Source organism: Bombina bombina, chromosome 8 (assembly GCF_027579735.1).
Source record: "Bombina bombina isolate aBomBom1 chromosome 8, aBomBom1.pri, whole genome shotgun sequence".
NCBI lineage: Eukaryota > Metazoa > Chordata > Amphibia > Anura > Bombinatoridae > Bombina > Bombina bombina.
The window spans coordinates 205408298-205432490 of NC_069506.1; the positions used below are offsets into that span (position 1 = coordinate 205408298).

Here is a 24193-nt window from a genome sequence, read left to right on the forward strand (position 1 = left end):
GACTAATACCCCGACTGACCATCCTGTCCCCTGGGCTTCCCCCCTAACTTTGCCCAGGAGACGTTAAGTGACCCGACGTTAGCTCCCTAACAAACCCGGGTGAGCATCGACCCAGGGGGGTTAGGAGGGGACCGCTTTGAATGGGACAGAAGACTTCTGTACTGGGTTACCGAGGGTGGAGGGAGAAAGCAGATGCCCAAGCTACAGCTGGTGGTACCACGAAAGTATCAGTACAACCTGCTGTGCATTGGGCATGACATTCCCCTGGCAGGACATCTAGGGATTACTAGGATCCGCAACTGACTGACCAATACCTTTTTCTGGCGGGAGACATTAGGCAGTACTGCCATACCTGTGACATTTGTCAGAGAATAGGGAAGACCAGTGACCACCCTGCATCCCCTCTCCATCATCGACGAACCGTTCAGCAGGATAGTTGTTAACATTGAGGGCCCATTGCCCTGTCCCAGTCCCTCGGTAAAGAGATATATACTGATGGTAGTGGACTACGCTACTCGGTACCTGGAGGCAATACCCCGTGGCTAACATCCAGGCAGAGACCATAGCCAATGCTCTTCTCCAAATCTTTGCCAGAGTGGGTTTCTCCCGGTAGATTATCTCAGACCAAGGGACTCAGTTTACTGCTGAGCTCAACCAGCAGTTATGGAGGCTTTGCAGGGTAAGACCCCTGCCAAACTCTCTGTCACGAAAACCTCAGGATTTAGCTAAGAAGGGGTTAATTCTGTGTAGCTTGAACTCAAAACAGTTATTTGTTTTTCAAGAAGAATTGTGACTTGTGTTTTCTTTGAAGTGCCAGGAGCCTGCTAAATAGCCCCACCAACTGTTATTGTGTATGCATTGAGTCATAAATCCACTCAAGCTCTTAGTTTCAGAAAATACACAGGAAAGGGTTTATCGCTTAGGCTGTCAATAGAATGCATGATGCAAAACAGGGCCTCCATCACAAAAACTGACCAGGTCACTGAAAGGACATTGGTATATTATGTACATATGTGTGTTAAAACTGTTATAACCCTAAATGAAGGTAAATATGACAACCTATGGCATATTTGATATCAAACCGATTCTCCCAATGAAACTAAGAGGTTCCCGATATGTAAATATAGAACTAAAGTTACCTAGCAGAAATTATATTGGATTGTATAATTTCAGGCAAGAAATTAGTCTATTGAAGGTCATAAAGACAGGGTGGTTTCTTAGCCCGCCCAGGAGGGTGTGGTTAGGCAACCTGATCTCTGGAAAATAGTATAAGATTCTTATGTTTTTAACAATAAGGTGTTCATTCTTACAAGGGGAGCTGCTTTACAGAAGTGAGGAGCCATCATTTTCATGCCAGCCCCTGTTGCAGATCTTAAAAACTAGGAAAGTATTCAATTCTGTTTTTCTCCTTTTTATTTTAAAACACTGTTTGCGTGTGTAATTTTATTTGTAACAACTTTTTATTAATAATGCATTGTGCATAATATTTTTGGCATAATAAATAATTCCTTTATTAAGTTTGGCCTTTGTCTAATAATTGAACCACGTTACTGAAAGAGACTGGAATATTACAACTGTATAATTTAGGTTATTTTCTGCTAAATTGTATTTAGAGAGTTAATGTGTAAAGTCTGGGTTTTTTCTTAGGATTTTCCCTTTAATAAATTTTAAGTGGTGACAGTATTTGAGCTATAGGATTGTTGGTTTAGTGTGGGTGGCATTAAAAGGGAGTTTTGGGCATTTCTCTTACGTCTAGTACAGACTAGGGAGTGTGGTTAACCCTTGCACCCACTAAACTGATTCACAAGCTTGCCTGGTGTGGCTAGATTGTGACCTATTCGTGACAGTAAAAGGGGGCTGATAACCCTTTCTGTGCCAAATAAGTGACTGGTGCAGGGTTGGATAACCTTGGTTCGTCACACTCTCCATACCATCCCCAGACCAACGGGTTGTGTGAGAGGTGTAACAGGACACTGAAGCAGGTGCTTTAGACATTCTCGGCCTCTCACAAGGACTGGGAGAGATACCTGCCACACCTCCTGTTCACTTACAGGGAGGTGCTCCAGGAATCTACCAGGTTCTCCCCCTTTGAGTTAGTATATGGCTGGAAGAAGGGGGCCCCTAGTTCTACTTAGAGCCCACTGGGAAGGTTTAGTTGCAGAGGAGGGACACTCCATTGTGGGGTACTTCCTGAAATTCAGGAACTAACTTAAGGACCTCGCCGCCAGATTGCGAGAAAACTTTCAGATCACCCAAGGTAGGCAGAAGCAGTGGTACGACTGTAATGTTCGTAACCGCACCCTAGAAATGGGGCATAAGGTTCTGTCCCTAAAACCGACCAAGACAGACAAGCTGCAGGCTTCTTGGCAGGGACCCTACCGAGTGATAGAGCAGCTTTGTGATGCTACCTACTTGGTCGCCAAATGTTTAGATGAACGAGTCCGCCGGACCTTTCATGTGAACATGCTGAAGGCATACCAAGAGAGGCCAGAGGAGGTAGCCACCATATGCGCTCCTGCCATGGAGGACTCAGAGAGTCTCCCCATGCCGGAGCTACCCGGGCAGAGTGGGACACCGGCAGGCGTAGAGGACATAAGAATAGATGAGCGTATAGCGTCTGTGCAGTGAAAGCAAGTAAGGCAGGTGCTAGAGAGCTGACAGGACCTGTTCTCCGTGGCCCCTGGGTATACCCCAGTAGTGATGCACTGGATGGAGACACCGGGACAGGCGCCCCTGTGGCAGCTGGCCTACCGGGTCCCTGAGTCAGTTAGGGAAAGCATGAGCAGTAAAATTAGGGAAATGCTCGATATTGGAGTTATTGATCCCTCCAACAGACCCTGGGCATGCCCGGTGGTAGTGGTACCCAAGGGGCATGGCACTACCTGCTTCTGTGTAGATTTACCGTAGGCTTAATGGGTAACTTTCTAACAATGCTAGATCTGTGCAAGGGGTACTGGCAGATTCCTCTGGACCAGGCATCCATTTCAAAGTCGACATTCATCACCCCAGTTTAAGGTCATGCCGTTTGGGATGAAGAATGCTTCAGCGAACTTACAGAGTATGGTAGATCACCCCCTAGATCGTCTCCCGGATTATGCCTGTGCATACCTGGATGACATTGTGATGTACTGCGATACCTCTGAGGAACACTTAGTCCACCTAGGCACCGTTTTGGACTGCATCAGGGCTGCAGGACTGACACTGAAGACAGACAAGTGCACAATAGGGAGCTCATAGTGGGCTGCGGGAAGCGGAGGCCAGAACTGGCCAAGACTGAGGCAGTTGCTAACTGGACGACCCACAAAACCGAAACACAAGTATTAGCCTTTCTTGGTACAGTGGGATACTACCGCAAGTTTGTCCCCAATTATAGCACCCTGGCCAAACCCCTGACTGTCCTGACCAGAAAGCACTTATCCTGGCAAGTCCTATGGTCCTCCGAGTGTGAGGCTGCCTTCCAGCAACTGAAGATAGCACTAATTCATGCCCCTATCCTGGCCACTCCTAACTCATCCAAATGTTTTTGTGTTCATACAGATGCCTCCATGTTCGGGTTGGGAGCAGTACTGAGCCAGGTGGATGAGGAAGGCCATGAACACCCTGAAGCCTACATTAGCCGGAAACTACTATCAAGAGAGGTAGGCTATGCGGCAGTAGAGAAAGAATTGTAACAGAAGAAGGAAGACAGCGCACCTCCGACTCAAGGTAAACTGTTTTAATTCCACAAATAGCACACACTAGTAATGCAACTTATTAGAATAAAAGTAAAACAAGCCTTCAATAAAAACAATAGAATTCAACGTTGTAAAGTCCGCAGTGATGGAATAGAGCACACAGGAAATGCCCGGCTGTTCTTCTCAGCGTGTAGTGAGACAGCGTGTAACAGCATACGTCACTAGGCGTCCTTCCAACTCCAGCTACGGATCCACAGGATGACCAAAATTGCTCAACGCGTTTCGCCGGTGACAGCCCGGCTTTCTCAAGAGTCAGTAGAGAAAGAATGCCTGTGCTGGCACTAGTGTGGGCCCTCAAGAAATTGCAACCCTACTTATATGGGAGGGCCTCCACAGTGCTCACAAATCACAACCCCCTAGTATTACTTAACAGGGTTTCTGGAGACAACAGACACCTGCTGCGGTGGACCTTGGCCTTGCAGCCCTTTAACTTTACAATTCAGTATCACCGGGAAAGAGTAACGGCAATGCAGATGGCCTCACTGGACAGCCCCAAGCCGATCCGTGAGGATTTAGCCAGGTCTGTTGGACTTTGAAAAGGGGAGCACTGTCACGGATACCAGGCTGAAAAGGCTACCTCTTTCCATATTGTGAATTATTGTATCCTCATCAGCTTCCATTGTATTGTTACCCTGATTGCACATTATCACAGAAAGAGCTGATCTCTGCCGCTTGACCCCTTCATACCTTGCTGGGCTTATGGAACTACTCACTGGCCGGGCTTGCTAGCGGTCCCCGCTGAACTTTAACCTAGGTCGCTCCAGAGGCGATATGCCCCAGAGCTCCGCTCTTTTGAGGATTTTTAGACCTTTGGTGGACAGGGGTTGGTGTGAGTGCTGAGGGGGAGCTCGCTCAGGAACTGGCGTTTTTGAACACCCCCCACCTTAGGGTGTTCCTGAGTACCTTTGCAGTTTGAATAAAATTATATGCGCTATAGAATACAACCTAGCTTAACTAAGTATTTCCCCTCCAGGAAAAGACAAAAAGTTAGAACAAAGAGAACAAGTATAGTTAAGCGCTGAGAGCAAAGGTTAAAGAGGAGATGTGTAATAATATATGTAAATTTATAATAGGCGAAGATGCAGTATGTGTGATCTAATAAGGAATATGTATGAATATTTATGTGCACTATATATACATATATATATACGCTAAGATATTAAATAAAATAAAGTGGAGGATGCAAATAGATACAATAAACAATTTATTAAAATGTGTATAGAACGAAATGCAAAAGCAAAGATTATACTTAGACAAATGTATCTAAAAGTATAGGGACGTCTCCCTTACTCGTTACTATTAGTAACACTCTTAAAAAGTAAAACTCTTAAAAAAGTAAAGAGAGGAACTATTTCCGTATTCGATTACTTGCGTTTTTAGCAAACAGTGGGGCAGTGTTGCCTGAGATGTCCAGTTTAGTAATGAGGTGACCGGTGGGTGTAAGGCCGAGTTGTTTGCAACTCGGCATTACCAGACGCTAATGAAAGCGCCTTTTTTATGGCTCCTACGTTACCGTTGTGACGTCACTGATGTTGGTTGCGTGTAACGTTTCTATAGTTACCCCTGTTCAGCAAAAGATCCTGGAAGTCCTGGGGGATATATGTAGTATTGGCGGTCAAAGTTGATGACTTTAATGTAGGGGTATGTGATCCTTAAGTAGTGTGAACTGTGCGGTCGCAATGTAGCGACTCAGGATACGATTGGCTGCCTTGGTTACTAGTGGCAGCTGGTGAGTTCTTTTGTACAGAAACTTGGCGGTCGTGCAAATACGACTAGTATAACAAATCTTTGCTGTCGTTTAAAATCAGCTAAAAACGACTAAGTGTCTTTGTAGTGAAGAAACTTGACGGTTGCTATGTAGCGACTAAGGGATCCTTCTTCTTTGCGGTCATTAGTAACGACTTAGGTGTTCCTATGTGATTGTGACCAGGCACAAAAACATACAATAAAAGTCTTCCAAGGTGCAATATTGGAGTCCTTCTTCTTTGCGGTCGTTAGTAACGACTCAGGTGTTCCTATGTGATTGTGACCAGGCACAAAAACATATAATAAAAGTATTCAAAGGTGCAATATTGATAAATATTGAAAAAATAAAATAAACAAAGGCTAACAGCAATTAGCACAGTGTCTCAGTCAACGCGTTTCGCCCGTGGGCTTTATCAAGACATGTTGTTCTGTGCTTACATGAGAATATTTAAATGCTTACATCCATTTTCATTGGTGGACCAATAAATCAATTAAAGGTGGAATGTACTAGTAAAAATGGTCTAGATTAAAGGTGGAAATGTTATGGGTATCCAAGAGAAATCAGTATATGCAATAAATAGTATATATCTTGAAATTTATCTTAAAAATTTATTTGACAGTGTGCAAAGTGTCGGAAATGATATTTATATTGAAAATAATAAAATAAAAACAAAAACAATTAAAGTTAAAATTAACTATAGAAAAATGGAATAAAGACAAATAATGTTAAAGTTAACTATAAGAGAGGGTATATATCTTAACTGAATTTTCAGCCGATTTATAACAGATTTTTTTAGCAGATTTTAAGCAGATTTTAGCAAGAGAGAGGAAAAAAGGAAAAAAGGGGAAGATGTATGTAAGTATATGTAAATATATATAAGGGTATCCTACTCATAGGAAGGGGGTGATGACTAATTCTGAATGTAGCCCTATAGGAAATAGTGTGTCCATGTTATATATCATTTTAGCTTCTAGTTTGAGTAGTAGGTTTTCCAAACTAGCCCCTCTCCAGTTAGGTTTGACTTTTGCTAAACCCCAGAACTTAAAGTGTTTCAGATTGTTTTGATGGATTTCTCTAAACTGTGAATATAGATGTGTATCCAAATTCCCTCTATCTATACAGGAGAGGTGTTCCCTGATTCTTTCACGGAGGGTCTTGGTCGTTTCTCCGATGTAGTATTTTTTACACGAACACTCAATGATATAAACCACTCCTTTATCCTGACATCTTATAGTGTCTTCTATTATGTATTTAAAATTGTTGACCTCAATTTCTTTCTTTTTGCAACTGTATTTGCAGGAGCGGCACCCAAAGCATGGAAAGAAGCCAGATAGTTTTCTCCCTTCTAAGTTTATCTCAAAATTCTTTCTTGTCAGTGGTTTTAGTTCACTTTGTGCCAGTTTGTTCTTTAAATGTTGTGCCCTTCTGTAAATTATTCTGGGCTGTGTTGGTACTTTCTCCCCTATTATTGGATCTGCTTGTACTATGTGCCAATGTTTTGTTAGGATTTTCTTAATTAAGTTACTATTGCAGTTGTAGTTTGTGATAAATGGTACATCTATTGTATTTGGGTTGTCTCCATATTTGAGTATTGGTTTATTTTTGTATGTGAGAAGTGTTTTTCTGTCTGTTTTATCTGCCTCTTTCTTTGCTGAATCAATGATTTTCTCATCATACCCTCTTTCTCTAAATTTGGTTTCTAAAATGGTTATCTGTTTTTCGTAGTCTGTGTGTCTTGAACAGTTTCTTTTTATCCTTAAATATTGCCCTTTCGGGATGTTGTTCTTCCACCTTTCCAGATGGCAGCTATTGTAATGGACAAAATTATTGGCATCTACTTTCTTGAAATGTGTAGTAGTTATGATTTGATCATTTATTACTTCAATTTCTAAGTCGAGAAAAATGGCTTTATTTTTGCTGTATGTGTATGTAAAATTAATGTTTCTATCGTTTTTGTTCATATCATCACAGATCTCTATTAATTCAGATTCTTCCCCTTTCCATATGAATATAATATCATCTATGTATCTTTTGTATAGTACATGATTTGCACCCAGTCTATGCTGAGGGAAAAAAGATTCTTCCCAATTTCCCATAAAGAGATTAGCATAGCTGGGTGCAAATCTTGTACCCATAGCAGTTCCGGTCTTTTGTAAGTAGAATTTCTCATTAAACGAGAAATAATTCTGATTGAGAATAAAATGAATGCCCTCTAATAAAAAATCTCTCTGCTCTCTTATCAATGTGTCATCTTTCTCCAAAAAAGTTTTAACAGCTTGAATACCAAGTTCATGATTTATGATAGTATATAGCGACGTGACATCCCATGTCACTATTATGTAATTAGGTTCCCATTTTAGATTATGCAATATTTGTAGGATTTCTGTTGTGTCTCTTAAATAAGAGGGTAGTCTTAACATAAAATTGGAGAAATTCGTCCAGATATTGGGATAAGTTAGAAGTTAAGGAGTTTATCCCGGAGATAATAGGTCTTCCGGGGGGGGGGGGGGGGGGGGGGTTTGTTAAACTTTTATGTACTTTTGGGAGGTAATAAAATATTGGAATTTTAATTTGTTTTGGCAACAGGAAATTATATTCTTTGTTATTCAGGATGTTTTTGTTTTTAGCCAAATCAAGCATTTTGGACAGTTTAGATGAGAATTTCTTTGTAGGGTCTAGGCTTAATGTTTCATAGGTGGTAGTATCTCCCAATAATCTGTGTGCCTCTTCAATATATTGAGACCTATTCATTACTACGACCCCTCCCCCTTTATCTGCGGGTTTGATGATTATATTTGGAGGTAATAAAATATTGGAATTTTAATTTGTTTTGGCAACAGGAAATTATATTCTTTGTTATTCAGGATGTTTTTGTTTTTAGCCAAATCAAGCATTTTGGACAGTTTAGATGAGAATTTCTTTGTAGGGTCTAGGCTTAATGTTTCATAGGTGGTAGTATCTCCCAATAATCTGTGTGCCTCTTCAATATATTGAGACCTATTCATTACTACGACCCCTCCCCCTTTATCTGCGGGTTTGATGATTATATTTGGATCAGATTGGAGGTTTCTTAATACCTTTTTTTCATTAGATGTTAGGTTATTATTGTATTTATTGGTGATATTAGCTTTTTTGATATCTCTCTGTACCATTTTCTCAAACATTTCAAGATTCTTCCCTTTTTCATTAGTAGGGTAAAAGGTTGATTTAGGTTTTAGTTTGGAATGTTTGAAGCCCCCATTTTCATTCTGAGTAGAATGAGTTTGTGTAGGTTTTTGCCAATTTCTACTATTTATTGCATATACTGATTTCTCTTGGATACCCATAACATTTCCACCTTTAATCTAAACCATTTTTACTAGTACATTCCACCTTTAATTGATTTATTGGTCCACCAATGAAAATGGATGTAAGCATTTAAATATTCTCATGTAAGCACAGAACAACATGTCTTGATAAAGCCCACGGGCGAAACGCGTTGACTGAGATACTGTGCTAATTGCTGTTAGCCTTTGTTTATTTTATTTTATCAATATTTATCAATATTGCACCTTTGAATACTTTTATTATATGTTTTTGTGCCTGGTCACAATCACATAGGAACACCTGAGTCGTTACTATCGACCGCAAAGAAGAAGGACTCCAATATTGCACCTTGGAAGACTTTTATTGTATGTTTTTGTGCCTGGTCACAATCACATAGGAACACCTAAGTCGTTACTAATGACCGCAAAGAAGAAGGATCCCTTAGTCGCTACATAGCGACCGTCAAGTTTCTTCACTACAAAGACACTTAGTCGTTTTTAGCTGTTTTTAAACGACAGCAAAGATTTGTTATACTAGTCGTATTTGCACGACCGCCAAGTTTCTGTACAAAAGAACTCACCAGCTGCCACTAGTAACCAAGGCAACCAATCGTATCCTGAGTCGCTACATTGCGACCTCACAGTTCACACTACTTAAGGATCACATACCCCTACATTAAAGTCATCAACTTTGACCTCCAATACTACATATATCCCCCAGGACTTCCAGGATCTTTTGCTGAACAGGGGTAACTATAGAAACGTTACACGCAACCAACATCAGTGACGTCACAACGGTAACGTAGGAGCCATAAAAAAGGCGCTTTCATTAGCGTTTGGTAATGCCGAGTAGCAAACAACTCGGCCTTACACCCACCGGTCACCTCATTGCTAAACTGGACATCTCAGGCAACACTGCCCCACTGTTTGTTAAAAACGCAAGTAATCGAATACGGAAATAGTTCCTCTCTTTACTTTTTTAAGAGTTTTACTTTTTAAGAGTGTTACTAATAGTAACGAGTAAGGGAGAAGTCCCTATACTTTTTGATACATTTGTCTAAGTATAATCTTTGCCTTTGCATTTCGCTCGATACACATTTTAATAAATTGTTTATTGTATCTATTTGCATCCTCCACTTTATTTTATTTAATATCTTAGCGTATATATATATATATATATATGTATATATAGTGCACATAAATATTCATACATATTCCTTATTAGATCACACATACTGCATCTTCGCCTATTATAAGTTTACATATATTATTACACATCTCCTCTTTAACCTTTGCTCTCAGCGCTTAACTATACTTGTTCTCTTTTTTCTTCCTGAGTACCTTTGCCAGTCTGCCACTCCGATCCCCAGTAATGGATCATATCGCATTTTGGACTGGGGACCAGGGGCTCTCCAACAAAACCCTGGAAGGGCCTTCGCTCATCCAGGATCCCCCTGAAACTGCGACCTAGATACTGTGGGTGTCTCTATGTGACTATGGCTCCTATGGAGGTGTCAGCCAGTCTGGAGGGACGGGAATGGTGGGATCAGATAAAACTCTCAAGATGAGAATGTGTATATAACTATGTGGTTTTCCCAATAAAGTCTGTTTGTGTTTCACCTTAATACTGGTCTTGTCTGGTTATTACGGTGGGCTCTTGCTAAAAATCACTTTCTCCGCTCTATAGCTACAAGTTCCAGGTACAGGAAGGAACCTTCAGGCGGAGCTACCTAGTCAGGGTAGCCGGAGTCCCTCACAACTGTATTTTGGGGCAATTGGGGCAGAGGTCTGCTGTCACACCTCAGCTATATTATTAGTTACTTTTACTTGTTGCTGTCAAATAGGATGTTAAAATAATGCAGAATATAATTTTTAAATTAATCACTATATAAATCAAATAAATATCAATATACTTATATTTGTTACTTTTGCTTCTAAATTATAAACTAAATTATGGTACAGTTTTATATATATATATATATATATATATATATATATATATATATATATATAAAATAAATATATACCTTATTCTAGTGTGAACAAATCTCTTGTCCAGTTGGATATTCCAGCCTGTTCTTATAATCAAATGAAGAGTAAACTTATAAATGCTGCATTTACTTGCAAAAGTGAGCCTACAACCACAAATATAAGGAGAAACTTTTTCGGAATGATTGACAGGTCCTGCTCTCGCAAGCAGGGGTGGGATTGCAGAAGAGAGCTATTGTACAATATTAAATTTAGCTGATCAATGCTACATCACAAATAACATTTACAGGTGGACAGGTTGTCTACTTGAGAACTTGTCTTCCTGCAGTTTGATACATTTAACCTTAAGTAAGCTTTGGTCTGTCTCTCTGTCTTTCCATAGGTCTGTCTATCTGTTTATTGAGTCTATTGAGTTGTTAGTGGGAAAGTGAATAAAATTATTTATACTACTTCTTAAACATTATATATAAAATGTATAATATTTTCACATAGTCATAGATGAAAATGTATTGTTTGCCTGTTAAACAAACTGCAATTGATTCTGATTAACTGGTTCACTTTGTTCCTCCATAGAGACACCTCTAACCCTGGCTGCACAGCTTGAGGGAACTGTAGATGTCCTTAGAATGCTTTGCTTGGGAGGTGCCCACATTGACTTCAGGGCACGAGATGGTATGACAGCTCTACACAAAGCTGTGTGCTCAAGAAACTACAGCGCCTTGATGGTAAGTCAAAAACAAATTTAGATGGCTTCTGGCAGAGTTCCATGATTAGAAAATTTAAATTTCTAATGAAAGTAAATTGTGTGTTAGTACAGAAGCAAACAAACAATATTGTATCTTAAATTACATTATATGGTGGATGTCAGTAAGTATACAAATAATATAAATCACACCTTTATGTTAGAAACAAACAATATTGTATTTTAAATATACATTATATGGCGGATGTCAGTAAGTATACAAATAATAAAAATTACACCTTTATGTTAGAAAAATAGCTACAGGTATATTGAACAAAATTAAAGCAGTGATAGGTAACACATTTTTCTCCAAGGGTTGTACTCACACAGACTTGTTCAGCACTGTGCTTTTTTTTCTCCTAGGATATACGCTCAGAAAATGTTTTCAAATAATCTATTTGTGTAGGGGGTGGTGTGCTTATTATGGGGAAAAAAAACATAATATGTACGTATTATGTTTTTTGGTTTTTGTAAATGGCAAGAACTGTGTCTTGGTTGTAAAAATTTAATATCTTGACTTGATCCAGAGGACAAATTTTGAAAGAATGAAGACCTGTTGAGGGTCACATGCAGCCACTCATCAGTAACGTCACCTTTAGGTTTAATCATATGAGATCTCTTAACCACCTAGTGCAGTGATGGCAAACCCTGGCACTCCAGATATTTCAGAACTACATTTCCCATGATGCTCAGGCACTCTGAAGTCCAGTTGAGCATCATGGGAAATGCATCTGTTCCAAGGTTCACCATCACTGACCTATTGCAATAATCCTGGTTTAACATGAAAAAAAAAAAGTTCTTCAATCAATGTTTTAAGTATGTATGATGACTATTTGTTGCCATGGAGGGGGAGAGCTCATTGTGGTCCGTGCCCCCACTGCACTTACCCCTATATCCCTGGTGGCCTAGTTGCTGGTGGAATCCAGGGATGCCTGGTGATGTCACCAAGCCCCAGAAACCCAGAAGAGCAGGGCAGCAACACCAAGCTTAAGGAACCTGGATGGGGTTAGATATTTAAACCCCTAAATCTCAGCTCCCTTAAAGGGACATTATACACTATTTTTTTCTTTGCATAAATGTTTTGTAGATTATCTATTTATATAGCCCATAAAGTTTTTTTTTTTTTTTTTTTAAATGTAGTTTTGCTTATTTTTAAATAACATTGCTCTGATGTTCAGACTCCTAACCAAGCCCCAAAGTTTTAGGAGAATACCGTCAGATACCTACTCCAGCTTGCTCCTGTTTGTGTAAAGGGTCTTTTCATATGCAAAAGAAGGGGGAGGGGAGGAGTGTCTTATTTCCCACTTGCAGTGGGCTTTCCGACTACCTTTTAAACAGAGCTAAACTGAGAGCTTCTAAATAAGTTTTTAACCGTTTTATACTGGATTTTTATATCAGTATCTGTGCATCTTATTTTTTATAGTAGTGTCTATTACATGCAGTTATATGAACATGGGTGTATACTGTCCCTTTAAGCCACAGAAACCCCCAAGACTCATGTTCAAACAGTGTGTGTCTTGGGTGTAAAATTACAATGTAAACAAAATAAATAAATAAAAATACATAACTTTATATGTTGTTTACACATAAATACATAAAGGCCTAGAGACTCACAAGACATTTTAAACTCCAGAACACCTTCTTTAAAAGAAAGCCCTTATATATGTTTTAATAGCCAGGTGATCACTGGGATAATAGTGATCACCTGACATGAATAAATGTGTATATATTTGAGTAGAAGCTCATGGGAGCCGCTATGTGCACATCATACTTATTCTAAAAGGGCCTTATTAATATGAGGATATCCTCCTTCTTTTTACTAAGTCTAGGGGAAAAGCACACACAGCCACAAGTGTATATATAATATTGTTTATTCAAATTTTAATAATAAACTATACATTTTTTCCCACATCTTGTTGTAGAGTTCTCAAGTAATGTTATAGTGTAAATCTGCTGGGTCTACTGAAAAAGATTATGTTTAATATATGTGGTTCTTCCAGTGAAATATGACATAGAGAGCAGCATCTGAAAACTCACAAACAGCTCAGCACATGAGTGGAAATGGCTCGGCAGTGAAAGGGTTAATTTTCTTTCCTATCCTTTTAACTTTTTTTTTTTACAAAAAATAATCTCCAGAGGTTGTCAGACATTTAACATCTATTGAAAACAAACAAATTAATATGTCCAAAAAATTGACCACACACAATAATTACTAAATTACCCACAGAAAAGCAAACCACAAACAAAACCAAACATCAATTTTCTGTAACTATAGTAACCACATATGTTCACTCTAGACATGGGATGTTTTAAAAATGGATTTGAATGTTGTATACATAAATAGAATGATCAAAACTAAGGGGCTGATTTATTAAGCCCCGTATGGCCCCGTATTCACCTGTTTCCGCGTGAGCCTTCAGGCTCGCTGGAAACAGGAGTTTAGAAGCAGAGGTCTTAAGACTGCTGCTCCTTAACTCGTCCGCAACCTCTGATACGATCTGATACAATTTACACCCCCTGCTAGCGGCTGATTAGCCGCGAATGTGCAGGGAGCGGCATTGCACAAGCATTTCTAGTGAAATACTTGTGCAATGATAAATGCCGACAGCGAATGCTGCAGCGGATCATATCCGTCTGCACATTGATAATTTGGCCCCATTGTGTTAACATCCATCCTAATGTACTTTACACTCAGCATAAATCATTTTAAAATTATATCATTAATGACAATAATAATAATACTGCATCTATTACATCACTTGGGTATCACTATTATAGTTGCTCAACATTTTTTCCATGATTTAATCCATAATGATTTTTAAAATCAAGTGTGTCACTAGTTTAATACACTGTTTTTCAACTCCAATCCTTGAGTATTCCTAACAAGCCAGATTTAAACAATTTCCCTAAATGAGCACAACTGAATCAATCCCACAGATGTGCCACTAATTAGCCAAAGCTGGGATTTTTTTTAAATCTGGCTTGTTAAAGGCACTTGTAGACTACAGCTGAAAAACACTTGTGTAGAGAATTTAATGTCAATTTTGTGCCGTATATTTCTTCTATTTTTTTGTTAGATATTTTATTACACTTAAATATATCAAGCCATATTTTCTTTCACTGAGAATTTATTAAAATATGTTTTCAATTACTGTTTTTTGTTGTTGTTTGCTTGTTATCTATTTATTCTATAAAAAAATCTGAAATTGAAAATGTGTGAAGAAAAAGGTTGACCAGAAGAATTTCTTACGGCTAGATTTAGAGTTCTGCGGCCAAAGAGGTGCGTTAGCTACGCGTGCTTTTTTTCCCCCGCACCTTTTAAATACCGCTGGTATTTAGACTTAACAGAAGGGCTGCGTTAGGCTCCAAAAAAGGGAGTGTAGAGCATATTTACCGCCACTGCAACTCTAAATACCAGCGGTGCTTACGGACGCGGCCAGCTTCAAAAACGTGCTCGTGCACGATTCCCCCATAGAAAACAATGGGGCCGTTTGAGCTGAAAAAAACCTAACACCTGCAAAAAAGCAGCGTTAAGCTCCTAACGCAGCCCCATTGTTTCCTATGGGGAAACACTTCCTAAGTCTACACCTAACACCCTAACATGTACCCGAGTCTAAACACCCCTGACCTTACACTTATTAACCCCTAATCTGCCGCCCCCGCTATCGCTGACCCCTGCATATTATTATTAACCCCTAATCTGCCGCTCCGTACACCGCCGCAACCTACGTTATCCCTATGTACCCCTAATCTGCTGCCCCTAACACCGCCGACCCCTATATTATATTTATTAACCCCTAATCTGCCGCCCCCGCTATTGCTGACCCCTGCATATTATTATTAACCCCTAATCTGCCGCTCCGTACACCGCCGCAACCTACGTTATCCCTATGTACCCCTAATCTGCTGCCCCTAACACCGCCGACCCCTATATTATATTTATTAACCCCTAATCTGCCGCCCCCAAAGTCGCCTCCACCTACCTACACTTATTAACCCCTAATCTAACACCCCCCTAAGTTAAATATAATTTAAATCTAACGAAATAAATTAACTCTTATTAAATAAATTATTCCTATTTAAAGCTAAATACTTACCTGTAAAATAAATCCTAATATAGCTACAATATAAATAATAATTATATTGTAGCAATTTTAGGATTTATATTTATTTTACAGGTAACTTTGTATTTATTTTAACCAGGTACAATAGCTATTAAATAGTTAATAACTATTTAATAGTTACCTAGTTAAAATAATTACAAAATTACCTGTAAAATAAATCCTAACCTAAGTTACAATTAAACCTAACACTACACTATCATTAAATTAATTAAATAAACTACCTACAATTTTCTACAATTAAACCTAACACTACACTATCAATAAATTAATTAAATACAATACCTACAAATAAATACAATTAAATAAACTAACTAAAGTACAACAAATAAAAAAGAACTAATTTACAAAAAATAAAAAAATATTTACAAACATTAGAAAAATATTACAACAATTTTAAACTAATTACACCTACTCTAAGCCCCCTAATAAAATAACAAAGACCCCCAAAATAAAAAAATGCCCTACCCTATTCTAAAATTAAAATAGAAAAGCTCTTTTACCTTACCAGCCCTGAAAATGTCCCTTTGCGGGGCATGCCCCAAAGAATTCAGCTCTTTTGCCTGTAAAAAAAAACATACAATACCCCCCCAACATTACAACCCACCACCCACATACCCCTAATCTAACCCAAACCCCCCTTAAATAAACCTAACACTAAGCCCCTGAAGATCTCCCTACCTTGTCTTCACCACGCCGGGTTCACTGATCGATCCAGAAGAGCCTCCGATGTCTTGATCCAAGCCCAAGCGGGGGGCTGAAGATGTTCATGATCCGGCTGAAGTCTTCATCCAAGCGGGAGCTGAAGAAGTCCATGATCCGACTGAAGTCTTCTATCAAGCGGCATCTTCAATCTTCTTTCTTCCGGATCCATGTAGTTCATCCCGCCGACGCGGAACATAAATCTTCACCGACGACTTCCCGACGAATGACGGTTCGTTTAAGGAACGTCATCCAAGATGGCGTCCCTCGAATTCCGATTGGCTGATAGGATTCTATCAGCCAATCGGAATTAAGGTAGGAAAATTCTGATTGGCTGATGGAATCAGCCAATCAGATTCAAGTTCAATCCGATTGGCTGATCCGATCAGCCAATCAGATTGAGCTCGCATTCTATTGGCTGATCGGAACAGCCAATAGAATGCGAGCTCAATCTGATTGGCTGATTGGATCAGCCAATCGGATTGAACTTGAATCTGATTGGCTGATTCCATCAGCCAATCAGAATTTTCCTACCTTAATTCCGATTGGCTGATAGAATCCTATCAGCCAATCGGAATTCGAGGGACGCCATCTTGGATGACGTCCCTTAAAGGAACCGTCATTCGTCGGGAAGTCGTCGGTGAAGATGGATGGATCCGCGCTGGAGGTCTTGAAGATCAGCCGGTCGTCATCGGATGGAAGAACATAGAAGATGCGGCTTGGATGAAGATGTTTGCCGGTCCGGATGTCCTCTTCTGCCCGCTTGGATCAAGACTTCAGCCGGAGGATGGATGTCTTCAGCCCCCCACTTGGGACTACCTTATCTTCACCCGGTGTGGTGAAGATAAGGTAGGAAGATCTTCAGGGGCTTAGTGTTAGGTTTATTTAAGGGGGGTTTGGGTTAGATTAGGGGTATGTGGGTGGTGGGTTGTAATGTTGGGGGGGGGGTATTGTATGTTTTTTTTTCCAGTCAAAAGAGCTGAATTCTTTGGGGCATGCCCCGCAAATGGCCCTTTTAAGGGCTAGTAAGGTAAAAGAGCTTTTTAATTTTAGAATAGGGTAGGGCATTTTTTTATTTTGGGGGTCTTTGTTATTTTATTAGGGGGCTTAGAGTAGGTGTAATTAGTTTAAAATTGTTGTAATATTTTTCATTTTCTAATGTTTGTAAATATTTTTTTATTTTTTGTAACTTAGTTCTTTTTTATTTTTTGTACTTTAGTTAGTTTATTTAATTGTATTTAATTGTAGGTATTTGTATGTAATTAATTTATTGATAGTGTAGTGTTAGGTTTAATTGTAGATAATTGTAGGTATTTTATTTAATTAATTTATTGATAGTGTAGTGTTTGTAGGGTTTAATTGTAACTTAGGTTAGGATTTATTTTACAGGTAATTTTGTAATTATTTTAACTAGGTAGCTATTAAATAGTTATTAACTATTTAATAGCTATTGTACCTGGTTAAAATAATTACAAAGTTGCCTGTAAAATAAATATAAATCCTAAAATAGCTACAATATAATTATAATTTATATTGTAGCTATATTAGGGTTTATTTTACAGGTAAGTATTTAGCTTTAAATAGGAATAATTTATTTAATAAGAGTTAATTTATTTTGTTAGATTTAAATTATATTTAATTTAAGGGGGTGTTAGTGTTAGGGTTAGACTTAGCTTTAGGGGTTAATACATTTATTAGAGTAGCGGTGAGATCCGGTCGGCAGATTAGGGGTTAATTATTGTAGGTAGGTGGAGGCGACGTTGGGGGCGGCAGATTAGGGGTTAATAAATATAATATAGGGGTCGGCAGTGTTAGGGGCAGCAGATTAGTGGTACATAGGGATAACGTAGGCTGCGGCGGTGTACGGAGCGGCAGATTAGGGGTTAACAATAATATGCAGGGGTCAGCGATAGCGGGGGCGGCAGATTAGGGGTTAATAAATATAATATAGGGGTCGGCGGTATTAGGGGCAGCAGATTAGGGGTACATAGGGATAACGTAGGTGGCGGTGGTGTGCGGTCGGCAGATTAGGGGTTAATAATTGTAGGTAGGTGGCAGCAACGTTGGGGGCGGCAGATTAGGGGTTAATAAATATTATGTAGGTGTCGGCGGTATTAGGGGCAGCAGATTAGGGGTACATAGGGATAACGTAGGTGGCGGCGGTGTACGGAGCGGCAGATTAGGGCTTAAAAATTTTTAATAGAGTGGCGGCGATGTGGGGGGACCTCGGTTTAGGGGTACATAGGTAGTTTATGGGTGTTAGTGTACTTTAGAGCACAGTAGTTAAGAGCTTTATAAACCGGCGTTAGCCCAGAAAGCTCTTAACTACTGACTTTTTTCTGCGGCTGGAGTTTTGTCGTTAGATTTCTAACGCTCACTTCAGCCAAGACTCTAAATACCAACGTTAGAAAGATCCCATTGAAAGGTCCCTTTGCGGGGCATGCCCCAAAGAATTCAGCTCTTTTGCCTGTAAAAAAAAACATACAATACCCCCCCAACATTACAACCCACCACCCACATACCCCTAATCTAACCCAAACCCCCCTTAAATAAACCTAACACTAAGCCCCTGAAGATCTCCCTACCTTGTCTTCACCACGCCGGGTTCACCGATCGATCCAGAAGAGCCTCCAATGTCTTGATCCAAGCCCAAGCGGGGGGCTGAAGATGTTCATGATCCGGCTGAAGTCTTCATCCAAGCGGGAGCTGAAGAAGTCCATGATCCGACTGAAGTCTTCTATCAAGCGGCATCTTCAATCTTCTTTCTTCCGGATCCATGTAGTTCATCCCGCCGACGCGGAACATAAATCTTCACCGACGACTTCCCGACGAATGACTGTTCGTTTAAGGAACGTCATCCAAGATGGCGTCCCTCGAATTCCGATTGGCTGATAGGATTCTATCAGCCAATCGGAATTAAGGTAGGAAAATTCTGATTGGCTGATGGAATCAGCCAATCAGATTCAAGTTCAATCCGATTGGCTGATCCAATCAGCCAATCAGATTGAGCTTGCATTCTATTGGCTGTTCCGATCAGCCAATAGAATGCGAGCTCAATCTGATTGGCTGATCCAATCAGACAATCGGATTGAACTTGAATCTGATTGGCTGATTCCATCAGACAATCAGAATTTTCCTACCTTAATTCCGATTGGCTGATAGAATCCTATCAGTCAATCGGAATTCGAGGGACGCCATCTTGGATGACGTCCCTTAAAGGAACCGTCATTCGTCGGGAAGACGTCGGTAAAGATGGATGGATCCGCGCTGGAGGTCTTGAAGATCAGCCGGTCGTCATCGGATTGAAGAACATAGAAGATGCGGCTTGGAAGAAGATGTTTGCCGGTCCGGATGTCCTCTTCTGCCCGCTTGGATCAAGACTTCAGCCGGAGGATGGATGTCTTCAGCCCCCCACTTGGGACTACCTTATCTTCACCCGGTGTGGTGAAGATAAGGTAGGAAGATCTTCAGGGGCTTAGTGTTAGGTTTATTTAAGGGGGGTTTGGGTTAGATTAGGGGTATGTGGGTGGTGGGTTGTAATGTTGGGGGGGGGGGTATTGTATGTTTTTTTTTCCAGTCAAAAGAGCTGAATTCTTTGGGGCATGCCCCGCAAATGGCCCTTTTAAGGGCTAGTAAGGTAAAAGAGCTTTTTAATTTTAGAATAGGGTAGGGCATTTTTTTATTTTGGGGGTCTTTGTTATTTTATTAGGGGGCTTAGAGTAGGTGTAATTAGTTTAAAATTGTTGTAATATTTTTCATTTTCTAATGTTTGTAAATATTTTTTTATTTTTTGTAACTTAGTTCTTTTTTATTTTTTGTACTTTAGTTAGTTTATTTAATTGTATTTAATTGTAGGTATTTGTATGTAATTAATTTATTGATAGTGTAGTGTTAGGTTTAATTGTAGATAATTGTAGGTATTTTATTTAATTAATTTATTGATAGTGTAGTGTTTGTAGGGTTTAATTGTAACTTAGGTTAGGATTTATTTTACAGGTAATTTTGTAATTATTTTAACTAGGTAGCTATTAAATAGTTATTAACTATTTAATAGCTATTGTACCTGGTTAAAATAATTACAAAGTTGCCTGTAAAATAAATATAAATCCTAAAATAGCTACAATATAATTATAATTTATATTGTAGCTATATTAGGGTTTATTTTACAGGTAAGTATTTAGCTTTAAATAGGAATAATTTATTTAATAAGAGTTAATTTATTTTGTTAGATTTAAATTATATTTAATTTAAGGGGGTGTTAGTGTTAGGGTTAGACTTAGCTTTAGGGGTTAATACATTTATTAGAGTAGCGGTGAGATCCGGTCGGCAGATTAGGGGTTAATTATTGTAGGTAGGTGGAGGCGACGTTGGGGGCGGCAGATTAGGGGTTAATAAATATAATATAGGGGTCGGCAGTGTTAGGGGCAGCAGATTAGTGGTACATAGGGATAACGTAGGTTGCGGCGGTGTACGGAGCGGCAGATTAGGGGTTAACAATAATATGCAGGGGTCAGCGATAGCGGGGGCGGCAGATTAGGGGTTAATAAATATAATATAGGGGTCGGTGGTATTAGGGGCAGCAGATTAAGGGTACATAGGGATAACGTAGGTGGCGGTGGTGTGCGGTCGGCAGATTAGGGGTTAATAATTGTAGGTAGGTGGCAGCGACGTTGGGGGCGGCAGATTAGGGGTTAATAAATATTATGTAGGTGTCGGCGGTATTAGGGGCAGCAGATTAGGGGTACATAGGGATAACGTAGGTGGCGGCGGTGTACGGAGCGGCAGATTAGGGCTTAAAAAATTTTAATAGAGTGGCGGCGATGTGGGGGGACCTCGGTTTAGGGGTACATAGGTAGTTTATGGGTGTTAGTGTACTTTAGAGCACAGTAGTTAAGAGCTTTATAAACCGGCGTTAGCCCAGAAAGCTCTTAACTACTGACTTTTTTCTGCTGCTGGAGTTTTGTCGTTAGATTTCTAACGCTCACTTCAGCCAAGACTCTAAATACCGACGTTAGAAAGATCCCATTGAAAAGATAGGATACGCAAATGGCGTAGGGGGATCTGCGGTATGGAAAAGTCGCGGCTGCAAAGTGAGCGTTAGGACCTTTCCTGACTGACTCCAAATATCAGCGGTAGCCCAAAACCAACGTTAGGAGCCTCTAACGCTGGTTTTGACGGCTACCGCCAAACTCTGAATCTAGCCGTTAGTTTCTTAGTTAAATCAAGTAAATTCTAGAAAATATGTAAATAAAGTTTGTCTGTAGAGGGAAAACACAACTCTTTTTTGCCAGTATACTAGTTCTAAACCAACACTTACTATGTTTTAACTCCTGCATCCTAAAATAAATTGTGTTAAAATATAGTAGTTATCGAGATTCAAACCTAATATGAATTTAATCTCAGAAGTCTTACCAACTTTTTGTGACTTTTTATCACTAGTAGCATCTAGCATCTCTAATGTTCATTATCCTTGAGTTTGTCACATTCAATTTAATAAATAAATTAAATGCATACTGCTATTAGTTGAAAGTTGTACCCTGAGTTATGATAATTGACAGAGCAACGGTAAAATGTTGATCTTTACCAGTTACTAATTTTACCAAGAATAAATTTGATTTCTTCTGGGTAAATAATAAAAAAATATATAATTAAAAGAAGATTTAAAGGGACATTAAAGTTGTTTTTTCTTTGTTGTATCTGAGAAGTTATTTAAAATTTATTTCAGGTTTTTTTTAAACCAATGTTGATATACTGAGAAAAATTATTATTTTTGTCTTTCTGATTGTGAAGTGCCACTGTCCACCAATCTAGTAATGTAAGCTCTGCTTAGCAACAAGTGAGCAAGAGACATGACTAAACCCTGGTATAGGCCCGAAACGTTGTTTCTTTTTTGGACTTTGGACTATGCAAGAAAAATAAAGGTCCCTTTTTAAATTTATCCAAAGCTGGAGTTACTTCCTTTTCTGATTTTTCATTTGGAGGTGGCTGACTCTGAACTCCATTCCTGGAGACTGAATAGAGTGTTGGTGTTCCCTATATCTTGAATGTATTTAGTAGCAAGTAAGCAGCCAGTCCTTAAGGCTCAGTTGTGCACAGAAAGGCAGACAGGCTTAACAAAATTGCAGCAACGTATATAAAGCCAAATATTAATATTTAAAGGAACATAAAACAAGTTGGGATAGAGACAAATATAACTTTAACACTCATTATCTGCAGGAGCTTGCCTAAAAGCCAATAAGCTGCTGTGAACTCAGTTGAAATATAATGCCTGTGTTTTTTATGCTAAACACTGATATGGGGGGTGGATCAGACTATTTCAGACAGCATGACTATGTAACTAATTTAGCTTTGCCAGCAATTTTTAAACAATTATATTATGAAAACTATTTGTACTTAATTAGCCCTTTTAGGATATGCACATATCTCAACATGTTTTATGGCACTTCAAATGTATTTATAGTTTGCTGTAGTTTGTTTCATGCCTGTATGGCCCTGTGAGTGTAATTCAGAGAAGGTTGATTAATCTTTTTTCATATAGATATGCTCTCATGCACCAAGTATCATACCTAATTTCAAAATTATCACTTCTTCAAGCTTCTCAACCCACATCCGCATAGCTTGAAACCACAATCACCATAGATGGATTATAGTGACCACACACCAGTGTGCCATCTTTATTAGATACATTTGCTGACCAGTTGTAATCATTACAAGTGTTGTTGCCTTAATTTGCTATGACTATACTTCTGACACACCGGAGGAAGCAGGAATGAGAGAACACTGCAATGGACACTAGTTACCTGATGAAGAAGGTACAGGAGAGTGCAGCTAAAAGGAAATTTATCCTGACTCACTATAATGAAAATGCAAGGAGCTAGTAGCAAATGTACATTTATGTCTAAAGTCACAAAGGAAATATAAATGTGCAGGGGCGAAACTACAGGGGGTGCAGAGGTCGCAATTGCAACTAGGCCCCCAAGGGTGGGGGCCCCGCTTAAAAAAAAAACCCATTGACCTGCCACTGCCTGCAATGATATCATGTGAGTGTGACATGATGCTTCACTAGTGTCTCTGACTACAGGGGTTAGTCTTTCTGTTTAACCCATTGGTGTTTATGTGTGTGTGCGTATGTGTGCATGTATGTATGTGACTGTGTGTGTATTTATGCATGTATGTGTATGTTTGTAAAACCAGCAAATTACAGACCTTGTTACTACATCATGGGGGGAGGGGGTAACCAATGTCACTATATAGTACCACTATATACAGTACGGGGGGGCTGGACCATGTCACAGACTACTGTGGTTACTTTATAAAGTACTGGGGCGGATAGGGTCAGGCCAGCCATCTCACCGGCAGATTACAGACTGTTTCACTGACTCACTATATACAGTACTGGTGGGTTAAACAGTGTCACTATATACAGTAATAGGGGGTCAGACCATTTCACAGACTGTGGGCACAGGCTACCTCCTTTTGCAGACATGGAATCTGATTCACATTTAAAAAAAAAAAAAAAGATATGTATCAAATTCACTTTTTTTGAGGGGGTTGGGGGGCCCTTCTTAGATTCTTTCACCTGGGCCCTGTAGTTTCTAGTTACGCCTCTGTAAATGTGCACTCGTGGCTTATGTAACTTGCACTGCTCTGTGTTTCACACAAGAACATATTGGGGCCTAATTAACAAAGGTCTGTCGGACCTGATCCGACAGTGCGGATCAGGTCCAACAGACCTCGCTGAATGCGGAGAGCAATATGCTCTCCATATTCAGCATTGCACCAGCAGCTCTTGTGAGCTGCTGGTGCAACGCCGCCCCATCGTACTCGATCAGGTTGAATTGCGGACAGGTTAT

The 24193-nt window shown here is 39.5% G+C and overlaps 1 protein-coding gene across 1 annotated transcript in view; it reads left to right on the forward strand.

Annotated features, from left to right (window-relative positions):
* SHANK1 (SH3 and multiple ankyrin repeat domains 1) overlaps positions 1-24193 on the forward strand; it is a 639575-nt gene that overhangs the window by 96881 nt on the left and 518501 nt on the right. The window contains 1 exon segment of the mRNA XM_053691067.1: positions 11349-11500. Within this exon segment, the coding sequence (XP_053547042.1) occupies positions 11349-11500 (152 nt within the window).